At 38.6% G+C, this 14,703-nt stretch overlaps 1 protein-coding gene across 1 annotated transcript in view; it reads right to left on the bottom strand.

The window, feature by feature from the left end:
• ANKRD50 (ankyrin repeat domain 50) overlaps nt 1-14,703 on the bottom strand; it is a 41,762-nt gene that overhangs the window by 14,086 nt on the left and 12,973 nt on the right. The window contains exon 3 of the mRNA XM_035326393.1: nt 3,200-3,429. Coding sequence (XP_035182284.1) covers nt 3,200-3,429 — 230 coding nt within the window. The remainder of the gene's footprint in view (nt 1-3,199; nt 3,430-14,703) is intronic.

Genomic DNA, 14,703 nt, shown 5'->3' with positions numbered 1-14,703 from the left:
ATGTCAGTGTTTAATTGAGGGGTACAATCAAGCCGGATGCCACAGATAATATCTTCTTTAAAGATAAAACAAAGAAGTACATGCCCATTAAAAAGCCCCTTTAGACCAATGAATAGAGCATTTGTACATATGCAGTTCTGCCTGTTTACCTTTATGCTGTTAAATGAGGAAATAGCTGCTTTTTACTCAAACTTACCTAAATAAAATTGCTTGGAATTTAAAATGCCTAAATTCTTTTAAAAAGGAAATCAGTTTTGCAGGAATAGCTGCTTTACTTTCAATATTTATCCTCTTTTTAGGAGAAACAGTTTAATTATCTAATTAGCTGAAACATAAAGAACTAAACATGTTGTATGTTCTGTGTTGCTTTCAGGGTAGATGTTTTTCTGAGTTACTTAGAAAATAGAGGAAAGAAAACCTTTTTCTAACAAACTATAATAAAAAGATTGGAAAGGTTGCATTTAATGCAGCTGCTTGATAGTCCACGCCTGTTGCCAAATGATAGTAAATGATTACGTGGGAGATTATGTGGATAACTATGGACACTAGAAGGAAAATAGCTAAATTTGGGGCACAAGTCTGTAAGAAAAGCAGGCAGGCATGATGTGGCAGTTGGTGACAGCATACATAGAAGAGAAGGCAGGAAGACACGCGTTATCTGTTCCCCTTCTTTTTTACTCAGTTGGCTGGCTTTTGCTCACTGTGGAGGGTGACCGCAGACTTATGCAGGCATCAATTTACATTTGGTTCATATTTTTGAGGTTGTCTTTGCAGCCACAAGAGGCAAAAACTATATATATATATTTTAATTAATGAAAGCTGAGAATCTGGAGTAAGGGGAAAAATCTGTAGCACACTGTGCTACTACAGAAACTCCGAACACACAGGGGCCACGGACACGGGGCTGCAGCAGAGGCAGGCACAGCTATTCAACCTGCATAAGTACGTCACCAGCAAAAGGGAAGGAATGAGGACTAGAATAAACTCCCCTCCTTTCTGGCAGTGGCAAGATGACAGTGGATGAGGAAAGGCTGGACTCTTTCTTCCATGTCATGACTATTTTTGGCAGGAGAGATGCTTGCAGAGCTCTCGCCTGTATTCAACACCCAAAAAAGAACATCGTCGGGACCAAGCAACTGCAGCAGCCCTGCTCCCAGTCATTTGTACCACATGCTGACATACACGCTTAGCTCTCATTTCAGCACTTTTGTGGAGGAAGCTTTCACACTTCAAAATTATAAGTGAAACCTGATATAAACTGACTTATCAAATTAATACTGGCTAGTATATATTCCATACCTTACTATAACATTTTTCAGCAGAAAAACCACCAGATGGGACTCGTTTTCCTAAAATAATGCTAAAAGGATTCCAATCTATCTTACGAAGTTAGAGTGAAACTGAGTTTTTGTGCCAAATGGAAGAAACATCTGAAGAAAATGACCAGTGACTACATTATCGTTATACTTGCAACCATTTAATGAGAAACTGGAAGCACAAGAAATTCAGTGTAATGGTGTCCAGAGTACAGTGCAAATTACTGTGCACACCCTTTCTTCTGTCACAAGTACAAAAAACTCTCACTGTAAATCTTAAATTCTACCTGCCTGTCAATTAACTTTTATTCTAGCTCAGCCAGAAGTAAACATTAAAATACCACAAAAGAAGAAAAGAGTTGGCCCCAGAAGAAGTGTTAACAACAACCTATCCTTTGCAGGCTAAAACCAGAAAATCAACATTATCTCAAATTTTGCAACTCAAAGTTGCAATATATATGTGTATATAGATGAAGTTAACAGAAGCTTCAACTATACTCCTCATGTCCTTGCTAAATCTTTCACAAACTTGAGTATTGGCTGTAAACACGAAAATCACCTAGAAGCGTACTGCTAGATGTAATGTCACAGTTTGCTCTCATTTTGGAAAACAAACAGACAGACAGACAAACAAACAAAAACAAAAAAACCATACCATTTCTTACAAATAGACCCTAAAATTTAATCTCAATTTGCGTCCAATTACTTTGGGATTCATTCTTTCTTTTCTGCACCTTTTTGCACAGTGAAGACAGCATTATAATACCACGAGCCAACTCCCTTTACACTATTCATCAAATCATTCGCTGTGGAAATGAGAAATTAACTAATTCAAGTTAAATTTATTTTAAAGGCATACCCATTAGTTCTGCTGATTTTTTTCTGTCAAGAATTCCATCTGGAAACATACTTAGAAGACAACAGCAATTTTTTAGGACTAGCCTGAAACATTATATGATTCAATGGAAAGGAAATAAAGCTGCTCTGAAGAAAGTTTTGTCTGTTTTTTGGCAGTGACAACGTATCTAATCAGCCAAGCTCTGACGAAACTATTCCCATATGACTTCCAAAGGAGCCCTATGAAGCTACCCCAAAGTTTCCCTTAGTTCTCACATACTCCCAAATACCAGTGTTCGTGTCTGCTGCTGATTAATACAGGACTCCATTCCAGAATGCAATTATCACATTGACCTTTTGCCACGGTAGAAACGAGCAAGCCTATGGGTCTGTGTTCTATAATCACATTTTTGTCCTAATTGTTGCCTTAACACACACAGGCTTTATACATAGGCCTGGAATCCAGTCTAGATATTGCCCTTTATTGAATTTCAGAAAACTTCCAGTAACAATGTCATTATAGTGAAGAAATGTTTTCATGACACAGTAAAGCCTGGATGAAGAAGTTGTAAAGAATTCTTTACCACGCAACCTTTGCCAAAAGTATACTCTAAGAATCCACATCGACAGCGTTACCCTCTCAAGTTCCACCTTCAAAGGTTATTCACTGCTTTCTGAAAATAAGGGGAAAGTTTTTAATGGGAGATGAAAAAATCTTTTGAGGTTGTGAGGAATGGGTGTATACAGCCGAAATACTTATGTACTTACACATCACCTACACTGTTTCAAAGCTTTTTACACTATCAAAGCAAGAAGAAAACTCAAAGCCACCAACAGTTGTATTGTGGACATAATTTACCTCTGAACTACTCTGACAATTTAAGCTTTCTGTAGGTCTCAGTAAACTGGAATGTGAGGTTTTTAGAATTACCATTTTTGCCACTGTTGCTTTTTAGAACTAAGCATGCATTAGTGTTTTCAACTGACACCAAGAGTCTTGAGGATACTGGATCCTTGTTCTGATGCTTGTTGGGGTCTGCACTCACCTGTAAACATTTTGGTAACAGCTTTGCTCTGCTTGCGGGCAGAACACAGAAGGAGCAACCAAGGAGGGAAGAACTCGAAGTGGCCAGCCAACAGCTCCGCTATCGTCCCAGATAAGCTTGTCGAAGTCTGTTCACCCTCGGAAACATTGCAACCCTCGTCAACCGAGTCTACAAGCAGGAAGAGGCTCTGCTGAGGGGGCTTCATTCCCAAAAGAGGAAGCAGAATGCACCTGGAAGGAACGTGAAACAAAAACAGTCTTAGATTTCATAATGTATTTATTAACTGTCACATAATCATTAAAATAAAGCTATGATCAACCTAACAGGCAAAGTTATTTTTAAATAATCTAGGCAATTTTCTACATGGTTACACAGAAAATATTGAGTTAGACTGAAGTAACTAAAGATATATTGAATAGTCTGTGATGTAATTCTTGCTTAGGCAATATTACATTTTAATTAACTTACAATTTATAACAATACTTTAAAACAATGTAATGTGGTTCAATGTCCATTAGAATACTTTGAAAATTTTTGTTTTAGTAAGACAGAAACTACTTGGCCTAAAATTTAAGAAGTTCATTACTGTTGTCTGTACCAAACCTGCTATGATTGCTTATCGGAAGCTAACAGTGAACAATAGCTGGTCATGAAATAAAACCCTAAATAAAAGACATCTGAAACATCAAAACTCAAAGAGTTCATGTCCGAATGAGCAAGTTTTACAAAGAACTGAATTTCTGCACTTGTAGTACCATACCTTAACAAATGAAACGTAAATTTAGTAGCAAACTGAGGCTGGTGAGGTATTACTTTTTATTTCTATTGAAGTTGTCATGTTCCCATTACTGAAAAAGGATTATCTGCGTTCTCAGGACACCAGCATCTGTACTAATGCATCTCCACTGCTAATAACCAGAGTTCTGGTCTCATATTTACGTGTATTGTCGTCATCTTTAATGGTACTCCTTAAAATATATATATATAACTGCACTTACACATAACTGTCACGTGCCTATCTAGTATTTCCATGCTGTACTACTATTTTGGGGGATGCTCCATTTAGGCTCTTAATTCCCACTGACTAAATTATCTTTAAATACATTTAACAAATAAAGTTTGATTTGATAGTAAAAAGACCCAGAAAATGAAATGAGGAATGAAATATATATATATGTGTGTGTGTGTGTGTGCGTGTGACTGTTTTCACTCTTTAGCATACTTACTATCTGCATGTGTCCAGATGGCATCCACATCGTAAGTACTTTTTGTTTTACTCAAGGCCATAATAATCTTCTTCCATTTGTTTTACTGGACAAATTTATCTTCAGAACACTTTGGCCAACACATTAATTATTACCTACCAAGCATGCAAATTAGAACACAGGCAAATCTTGCCTGTTAATGGAAAAACACATCCAGAATCAGAAACGATTCGTAAGCACTGCTAATAGAATGTTATTTTCTGGTTTTCTGACCAAGAAAAAGACAAAAGACAAACGCAGTGATGCATCCCTGATAGTAACAGTGGGATCAAGCAGAGCCAGCTATGTGGTCTATTCCAGCTGGATGAAATGTTCCCAAAGGTATAAAAAGGAAATAAAAATACCGAAAGCGTTCTGAAAGTTTTTTTTATTGGATGGACTTATATCCTAACATTGGCCTCCCATTTTTCCAGATTCACAAGCCTACTTTGGGTTCTTTGGTACTTTCCCAAAGCCAGCCGCTCTTCCAGAAGATGCCTGCAGTACAACTAAAATCACTGCTCACCAAGATGGGAACTTAAGCAGCTACCAACTTACAGGGCAGGAAATTAAAGTAGCCGTAAGGTTAAAATTGCTTTCCAAAGCGATGCCAATCCCACAACGAAAGGAGGTAGTTGAAATGACCACATTTTCCAGCACTTCCCCCAGCAGAATGCTGCCTTACCCCCTCAGCTATTAATGTCAAGGCAACGTTTCTCCTTCTATCAAAACCAATATTCCCCTCACATCGGTCTCTGTATGAAATTAGTTTTCAAGAACAAATGTTATTCGTGATGTGATAAAATGGTAATGGTATCTTGCAGTAAAATCTCATCTAAAATCTGAGTGACCCTCCTCAAACGCCTACAGAATACCTTGGGAGCATCTGACAGTGTTCTTGTGTTAGTACTTACCTGGTGGGAATACCAAGAAAAACTGATTTATTCTGCTGAATTCCTACAGCAGGTCAAATCAAAAGTTCATCCTGCCTCCAAATAAGAGCAAATGTCTAAGGAATAATGTAATAGAAATAGTGCAAGCACTACATCACATCCTCTCAGATCTCTCCTTGACTGCAGCAAACAGTGGTTGCAGGTTCTGAAACTTCACTTCCACTAGGAAAAATGTATGTACATACGCATACATAAAATGAGGAATGACGACTTCAAATGGCTTACAGCTGTATTATGGCATTGGCAAGACATTGATAAGGTGTTCTGTGAAACTGCCCTTAGGAGCTATTTGATAAACTTCTATTCTGTCTAGACTTCCCGTATCTCTGGGTTCAGGGTAGATGCCAAGTAACATAACAGGGAAATTCTTCAGAGATGGTAAGTCTCTGAAGCCAGAAGTTCTGTCATGTTTACCATAATGTGACTTACAAACCCCCACTTCCCTGCAGTATCTTGCTTGCATATGAAAATTACATCAATCAACACAGAATTAATTAAAGGACTTCCGTGAATGGTGATTCATCTACAGATTGCTTAATTTGCACAGTGCCACTCAAAAAAGAGAAGTTGATTTCCTTTACCTTCTGAAAGGATAACAGCAGCCTTATCTTTAGAACTTTTACATCCAATACAGATATAAATATGGTTCTCATTACATGGCAACTCCTTGCTACAGAGTAATTCTGAAATAGAAATCTGGATTTTAAACACTAAAATGCATCACTCTGTAAAAATACAAAGGTTTTAGAGAAAACAGCACAATTAGGTATCTTAAATGATGGGATTCATCTTAATGGCAACATAAGATAATGACTTATTTATGCAGAGCTGAGACATCTTCTGTGCTCTCGAGCAAACTGAGTTCTCAGAACAATGAACCGTCCCACAGAATTCTTCAGGCTTGCTACTGAATTCTGAATTGACCAAACCCACGCAAATATCATTTTCCACATATGGAAGGAATATATAACAGCAAAGCTGAAGTGCTGCATATGATTATCCATCAGATTTTTAGCCTGGATCCACAAAAATGCTGAGCCACAGCAGAACAAAGTAGCAGGATAGCAGCGGTGTCCACAAAGACTGAAAAGAGAGTCCCAGGAGAACACACATACTTGTTAAAAAAAAACAAAAAAACAAAAAAGGAAATATGCCATGTAACAATGGTACGTTAATGTAATAGCAATGAATGAGCAGTCCTAGAAGCAGAAGGAATGATAAGGCTTCGTTTCTTATGAATGTGCCCTGCATCTGAATGACTCTGGTGTATTGGAAAGTCAGAGTTATCAAAGAATATAAGTGGGGACGCATCTGTTACAGCACGAACAGAGCTTATCCCACAAGACCCCAGAAGGGTCCCTTTTTCTCTAGCCAGCTGCTAGTGTTCACTACTGGCAGACACACAGAGCAATTGTACAAAACTCGTCTCCTGGGCAAACCAGAAGGAGCAAGCTAGGAAGAACAAAGATCAAGTATTTGTCTGAGTTTTTGCTACTTTTGTCTGAGTGTTTGCTACTTTTACCAAAAGACAAAATATTTCAGATTTCATGATGATACAAACGAATTTGGACATTCTGTTTAACTGTTACTGCTGTTCTTACATTTCTTTTTCTACATCAATATGACATTTCTTTAAAATTGCCTTTTGAGACATTTTCTTGCCCACGTTATAGCTGAGCACTTGTATTTCAGTTACAGCCACTGACACCATGACGAACCACCAGAGAAGTACCTGTGATTATGTATAACGGGTATAATATGTAACATCTACAAGCTTTGTTCTTTTTGAAGAAGGCTTTTAAAAACAGGCAACATACTTGCACATATTCAGAGAAAAAAAAAAAAAAAAGCAGCTCTAGTTAGGGAGCCAGCTTCACGCAGACTAAAGACTGGGGATGCACATTGCCCTCTAGCCAGGTGGTTTGCACCATTTTGCACTGTGAAACTGATACTGTGTAGGCAGAGCAAAAACCTAGTGATTTCACCTATGTTACAGAGCGAAGTCTACTGCCCTCTTCCAAACTTTGCTGTTATTTTGTCAAGCCTGCAGTGAGCACAAAAAAAGTAAAGCAGTTCTTCCCAAAGTGATGTTTCCAAATGCTGCTAAATGCTCTGCAGTGATGGCTACTGATGCCTGTCAGACAAGGCTGCTATTATATTCTCCTTCAGCAAATCTGTCTCCTCCATTCTGTTACACGTTTTAGTATTTCATTAAATTGGCAGTCTTCTTGAGAGCACCACAACCCTCGCTGCAGAGATCTCTACATACTCTCTTTGGAAGATCGTTGGTATTTCAACAAGGAAAGCAGTAGACATTGCCAGTGAGACAGTCTCCTTGTGGTATTTACAGTTAAGCTGATACTAATGCCACACCACTTGCATCTACTCTGAGTCACAAGAAACCATACTCCCAGTAGGTGATCCCACAGCGTACTGGAAACTATCTGCCAACTTCAGGAAAACACTTCCTTGAGGACTGAAAATATCCACTGAAAAAAATAAAAAACCACCACCATAACACATTGGAAAAAGAGGGTTGGCAAAGATGGAGCTGATTAACCGGTATCAGCAAATTTGTATTGAATTTTACCTGAATGTATTGTTCAGTGGGCAAAAAATTGCCAACAGAACCTCATAAAATATTCACCTTACTTGAAAGGCTGCACATAGTGCTGTCCTTGCCACGATAAGAGTGCCTTGCAGAATTTGCTACAAAATTAAATTTGATCTAAAGAACTATCAAAGATTTAAAAAACAGCAAAAGATGCCTATATATATACTGGATGGATATATTTATATAAATGTACATAAAGTTTAATAATACCCAAGTGTATAATAAAGCAGAAGTTTTTTCTCACTAGTCTCAATCTTTGGAAAAAGCAAATGATCGTTCTCCTTATGGGTGACTTACACCAACGTGATATATCACAGCAGATTGCTATGCAATTTTTAAGATGCTCATTTCCATTTATGTTGTATCAGAAAATAGAGAAAATGAAGTATACCATCAGTGAAACTGTAAGTAAGCCAATTACGTTTTCTTTGCAGTAATTTTTGTCAGCAACATAAGAAATTGTTTTGATAAAAATCATACACAGCAGCCCAGCTGGAGTCCCAAGCACAGTAAGCAGGAACCCATTCTGTCTCTGCTGGCTCTGAATTAGGTCTAGCAGAAGTTCCATCTTCCCCAGGGCACACCTGAAAGGAATTACATTACACAGACATCACAGACACTGCAGGGGGAGTCCGAACCACTGCAAGGTACCTAAGGATATCTAAGGGCACAAAGCTGCAGGCAATGGGGCTTTTATGAGTTCCACTGCTTATGGAATAAACATAAATGCTTTAAAATTTAAAATTCACTATAATAATATAAGACATATTGCAAAACTCCAGATATTATCATCTGTACTTACAAAATTTCCACAAGTGACTGCAATACCCCACCTCACTCCCCACTGTCTCACGAGCCCATTTGTATATTATAATCCAGTGGTCAGCTAGCAGACTGTAAACTGTTAAAACTGTGCGTCCCATGGCTGGCCATTTGCATTGAAAAGAATGAAGCCGGTGAGGATAAAGCTGTTAAACATTGTTAGAGACTTCAACAAACGCATACATAAGCCAGGAGCTGAATTTTTCTTTTGTTTTCCAAACTGCATGGGAGGACACAGGTCACAATAAAAGAGGCAAAGGTAAATTTCACTTCTAATAAAATTGACAATTCCAGCTGCTCAGCTGATGAAATATTAACCTCTTCCTGAGAAAACTTTCAGCAACAGAATTCACACAGGGAAAAAATATAGACACGAAAACCAGTATCTTCCCCAATTTCTTGTAGCACTGTTTGTAGATTAGTGAGCTCTACTTTGTCCTGTAACAAGGCATTTGTGTGTTATGGACCACTGACAGCAGCAGCCCACTTGCTTGGATCGCGAGGCATCCCGACAAATGATTACACCGCTTCTGAATTACAAGTTGCAGCAAAATTCTGATGGTAAAGTCCAATAGCTGCTCCTTGTCAGAGAGAAGTTACCTGGCTTGATTTTGTGTGCACACCTGTGTACATACTTACTCATTTGGTCAGATGACTGAGGTAGCTGTTCTGTCACTTTTCAGCCTGATAAAAGCATGCCTGCAACTGATTACAACTTTCTGACTAAGTGCAATACAGGAATTATACACACTCGTGGACTACAGCGTAATCCAGATTATTGTTTTAAGTGAATTATTCATTCACAGGCTGCAAAGAAAGGCAAACCAGCTCTAGCACCTCTAACCAACTGAAGGCAGTCTTACAAAAAAAGAAAGCTTTATGAGGCAAGGAAGCAGAAAAAAAAGGCAGAAAGTAGAAAAGAGAAGGACACTGAGAATCACTCATTAGGAAAGCTCCAGTGCATGCATGTAGATTTGGGGCCTGGGCTTTTCAGAGTGGAGAATTAGGAACAGCAGGCAAGGCTTGCTGTGCAATTCAGTACCTGATTCTGCAGTGTCTTCTGGTAACCTGAATTTTATCTGTAATTGTAAAGCAGATTTGTAGTCCCACAAGGAGAGCACAAAAGCTAGCTCCAGGGCATCCGGCCTGACAAAAGCAGAGTTTATCATACAACCAGCACCATCAGTCACACACACATAGGGCGTGCTGGACCCCTACGTATTGATTAGAGACCTCCTACTGTCTCATACAAATAACATAGGTGAGTTTTTTTCTATAAAGCACTGGCAGCCAGTGGATCTACTGGCAGATTTGCTAGATAATTCAGAAAATATAAACCATAAGAGCAAATATTTTAGTTGTAATAGTTGGACTGCCTAGAACAGTTTGCACACAATTCAGATATTATACAAGGAAGACAACTGTGGCTGAAATCAGTCACACCTGCTACCATGAGCAGGTTGACTCTTTACATATTTTTAAACAATCTATTCACCTCGTCTGCTTACGTACGCAACATGTACTGATTGCTCAGAATCTGACACAAAAACGTCAGTGTCCCTACCAAAGGCACAGAGAAGGAGCGTACGGAAACCCTGCACAGAATTTCCTGAACACGCAGTATGGAAAAGGAATTTATTTTGCATGAACTCCCAGACCTATTTCTCAGCGATTGAGGCCACCTAGGCCACTTCCCCACACACGGCTGGAGCAACGACAGACCTTGTCCTGACTTGCAGCAATCAATGCTCTGTCTCCCCTAGCAATCTATGCCAGTGCTTCAATAGCCCTGCAGAAGGGAAGTCTTCCCCTTCCCCATGTGTCTAACCTTTGAACTGAGTATTTCTTGTGCTACCACCGGTACCCTGTGGATCCACAAACCTGTCACGGCCAAAATTCGGAACATTTCCCCCTGCTCAGCCAGCCAGCTCACTGAGGAGCCAGTACACCGAAGAGACAGACGGATGCAGGACAGACCTCAATGAAGCCCAGCACGATGTGCCGTGTCCGATGGAAAGTGAACTACCTACTGACAGCTGCTCCCTAGGTACTCCAATCTTCCTGCACATAGCCCAGCACAGATCTCCCTACAGCACAGCCTGGCTGCATGAGCATCACAAAGATATCAAGGCCTTTCTGAAGTCAGAATTATACTTACGGTTTGCCCTTCCCCACAAGTACTATTATTGCCTTCTACAGGAAGAAATTAGATCAGGTTTGTTAAAAACAAACCGTGTCACACCATGTGAGCTGGTGTTTCAACTCTTACCTTCCAGCTGCTTGCAAATAGCTTGATTAATTGTCCTGGCATTTTGTAGGCAATTGACAATGCCTACGCTTTCCCAATGTCTTTCTGTCCCTTTACAAAGTATGGCATCTTTTTCTTTCAAGTCCAAATTTTCTGCCATCCTGAGAAAGATAACCTGTCCTTTGAAGACAACCAGTAACAACTCAGACTGAACAGTTTGAAAACATCTCACCTACTATTTTTGTTTGTTAGTTTTCTTCTGTCCATGCTATGCTTATCTGTTATCTTACTTCTTTGTTGCTAGTTTTAATTATTAGCTGGCTGACTGCGAAATGACTGCTAAAAAAAAGGGTGGGGGGAGCAAAATACATAACCACTGAACATTTCAGCTTTCTCAGAGCTATCATTATTTCCTCCCCTAGGAACCATGGACCAACGCTTGGTGGATATGGTCATCTTTTACCCTCATTTTCATGTTACTCTTTTACATTCATATGCAGGAGTCGATCTGCTTTCTGCAGACTTTGTTCCTGGGTTTAACACATGAATGATGTGGAGCACATTTTCACTGAACTGGACTTTTCATATACTGCTTTGAGACTCTGCTGTTCTTTCCAGCTAATTGCTGTTGTTCTTTATACTTGTCTTCACAAGGTCGTACCCACAAATTATCTGAGGCCTAAGTCCACTGCTTTAGTTTGTTCTTTCTCTTTCTCTTCTAAACCTCACACATTTAAAATCATTTCATAACCACCAACGCCAAAAGCTGCCTTTCTATTTTCTCAGCTAGTTCTTTCCAATCTGCTTGAAGCATATTTTTGTCTCTCCACTAGTCGTCTCCTCTTTCACCTTAGAAATATGGTCACTAACAGATTCTTGTTTCCCAGCTGATGCTCATCTCCAATTTGTTATGGCAATTCAAGATTTTCAATTACATTGACATCCTCACCCAAATCCTTGCTTTGGATAATTTCGTTTATTCTCTTAAAGAAGCTTAGTTTACTTGATCTTGTTGGTTTGATAGAGAAAAACATTCACATTTTCAGGAGGATGTGGTTTAGAGGTGAGGGAATCTCTCAGTTGCTAACAATAAACATACTTTGCCAATGCAGGTAAATTTAAAGACATACAAGATGGTCTGGTATGGGAGTTTTATTTATAGTCAGTAAAAATAACTTTTTCTACAAACCTTTAAGTAGATATCATATACGCAAAACCATCCCCAAATGTAGCATATTTCTTTATTCACTGACTTTACAGTAGCTTTAGTTTATTCTATAACTCTAAGCAAGTGTATGATATATAGAAAGCAACTCCAAAACAAGTTACATTTTTTTTAAACATACCAGTCACACAAGTTATCCTGAGAGATCTTTAATAGTATTTAAATCAACCTTGACTGTGTACTAAGTTTTCCAGTTCTGCCTGTTTATGCCCCATACTTTTTCTCCATTAGTATAAAGACACCAAAGACATTTGATTAACTGCGTCTCTCATCCTCCTCTTTGTCCGTCCCATGACCCTATATCAATACCCTATTTCCTCTCCTCCTTCATCCCCAGGTTTTGAGCAATTATCTAAGATGCTGTTATTTATATTTACCCCTGGGATTTGTCATCCACCACGTGTTGTTTAAAAGATCTCATTTGTTAGGGTCAAAATCACTGTTTTTGCATTAAACATCGATTACATTCTCATTGTTTCTTTCCACAACTCAGTCTCTTTAAATTAATTTAAAAGAAGAACATCAAAGAAACTGCATTTTATATCAAATGTATGAGATGAAAGCATCAAATCAGACTCCCTATAATCTGTTATTAGTTGAAATGAGAGAATACCCATTCTGCACGTTATTTTTTATACCTGTAAAGTTAGGATAATAGCTTTGTAAATATTCAGAAGTCTATGACTGAAATGAAACAGGTAGGAATAGGGTACCATAATAAGAAAAACTAACAAATTTATATATGCAACAGAATATATTAAAATTGCAAAGTTAGTTTTAAATCATTTATGAAATGAAAGGTACAGCAAAGTGAAATATAGTCTTTTCAGTTTTCCTCATTAACTATTCGGTCCCTTAGTCATAACAATTAACCTATTTGTTAATCAAATATTGCTTTTACTATGAGTAGTGTTATCTGAACACATTAATATACAACTGAATACAAATTCTTGTAGCTTAACAGGCATTTTAAGTTGCTGGTATTATTCTGTTTTGGAGACAGACAATGACATTTCTTTCTTGCGTCTCAATGTATGCAGAACATAAACAACTGAAGAGACAGACCTGCTTTCCATGTACAGGGTTGTATTTGTTGTCATGAGAGAAATGCAAGCCACAAAACTGAAACAAGGAATCCCAACAGATGGGACAGGTAGAAAACTGCACTGGATACCTGGATACTTCAACTGTGTGGCTTTTGTCAGGCTATATATATCCGAGGTTACTGTCCAGCCAGTCATATTTCTATTATTCCATGACTTTGTAACAAGACAACAGCATAATGCAGAATCAATGCAGACAAAACCAATCACAGCTATTACTCCAGTTAAGTCTGACAATCCTAAAGTTAATTAGATTTTTCCTATACATCTGATTTGAGAAGATAAAATTGCATTGCTGATTAGGATGTGCAGAGAAGAGGAGCTGCAGGAGCGAGCTGTTTCTTCAGAAGAGGGGGGTCTTGAATTGCCTGCCTGCTGGAACCAGGATAAACACCAAAAAACGTTTTGAAATCTCGGTCCTTCCCTCGTCAGGTTGCTCTGGACCTGCCTTTTTCATTTCTTGCACAGCATCGTAAAATACCCCATGCTTCAACTGTTGCACTGATCACAGGATTATACTGTCCGACCTCATTTCCAGAAAATCCTCTGCACAAATACCAGATGAAAAGCTGTTAAGATCCTACCTTACCAGCCATGCACTTTAGACAGCTTTCCTTCTATATTTGCATTACACCATGGATCCTTTTCCATCTTATTTTCTCAAGTCAAAAGGATTGTCCTAACCTTTAGATGCACTGTCTTAGTTGAAGAGGCAGCAGAGGGAGAACAGCTTTCATATGTCCCGTTCAAAATTATTCTCCCCATATTCCCTGAAGCAGAATCCAAAGTGTATGTTCCTATTGCATCATTCAGGGTGCATGTATGAATTACCTGGTGCTTTTTTTTTCCCCCTCTCCCAGCTCCAAACTTGACTCTCTTAAACTCCCTCGACTCTAAATCTCCTATTGATCCTTTCTGTATCTTCTTTGTAATTTACTTTCCAAAACCACTGCCAGGTTAGCACAACGTGAACCTGATTCTATTATCTCGCAGTGGTGATGCATTTAGCCTTGGAAGCAATTCTAGAGCTTTGTATTTAGTAAGATCTATTTTTAACCTTAACTGTAACAGACAATGTGAAATAAATTAAGTTCTCCTTCCCCCCCCCCCCCATACCAATTTATACACCAACAAAGAAGTTCACTGTGAATAGCAACTTTATCATGAATTAAAATAGAAGGTGGCAACTTATCCCAACAGTTTGTAACATCCTTACCTAAATTATTTGCCTGGCTATTAAGTTTCTATCTGGTAGAGAAGGCAGAGCTAATACTCCTTTCCTAACTTGGGGCAAT

Source organism: Oxyura jamaicensis, chromosome 4 (genome assembly GCF_011077185.1).
Source record: "Oxyura jamaicensis isolate SHBP4307 breed ruddy duck chromosome 4, BPBGC_Ojam_1.0, whole genome shotgun sequence".
NCBI classification, from domain to species: domain Eukaryota; kingdom Metazoa; phylum Chordata; class Aves; order Anseriformes; family Anatidae; genus Oxyura; species Oxyura jamaicensis.
Note: the sequence above shows the minus strand (reverse complement) of the source record. Positions and strands in the feature narration are given on the sequence as shown.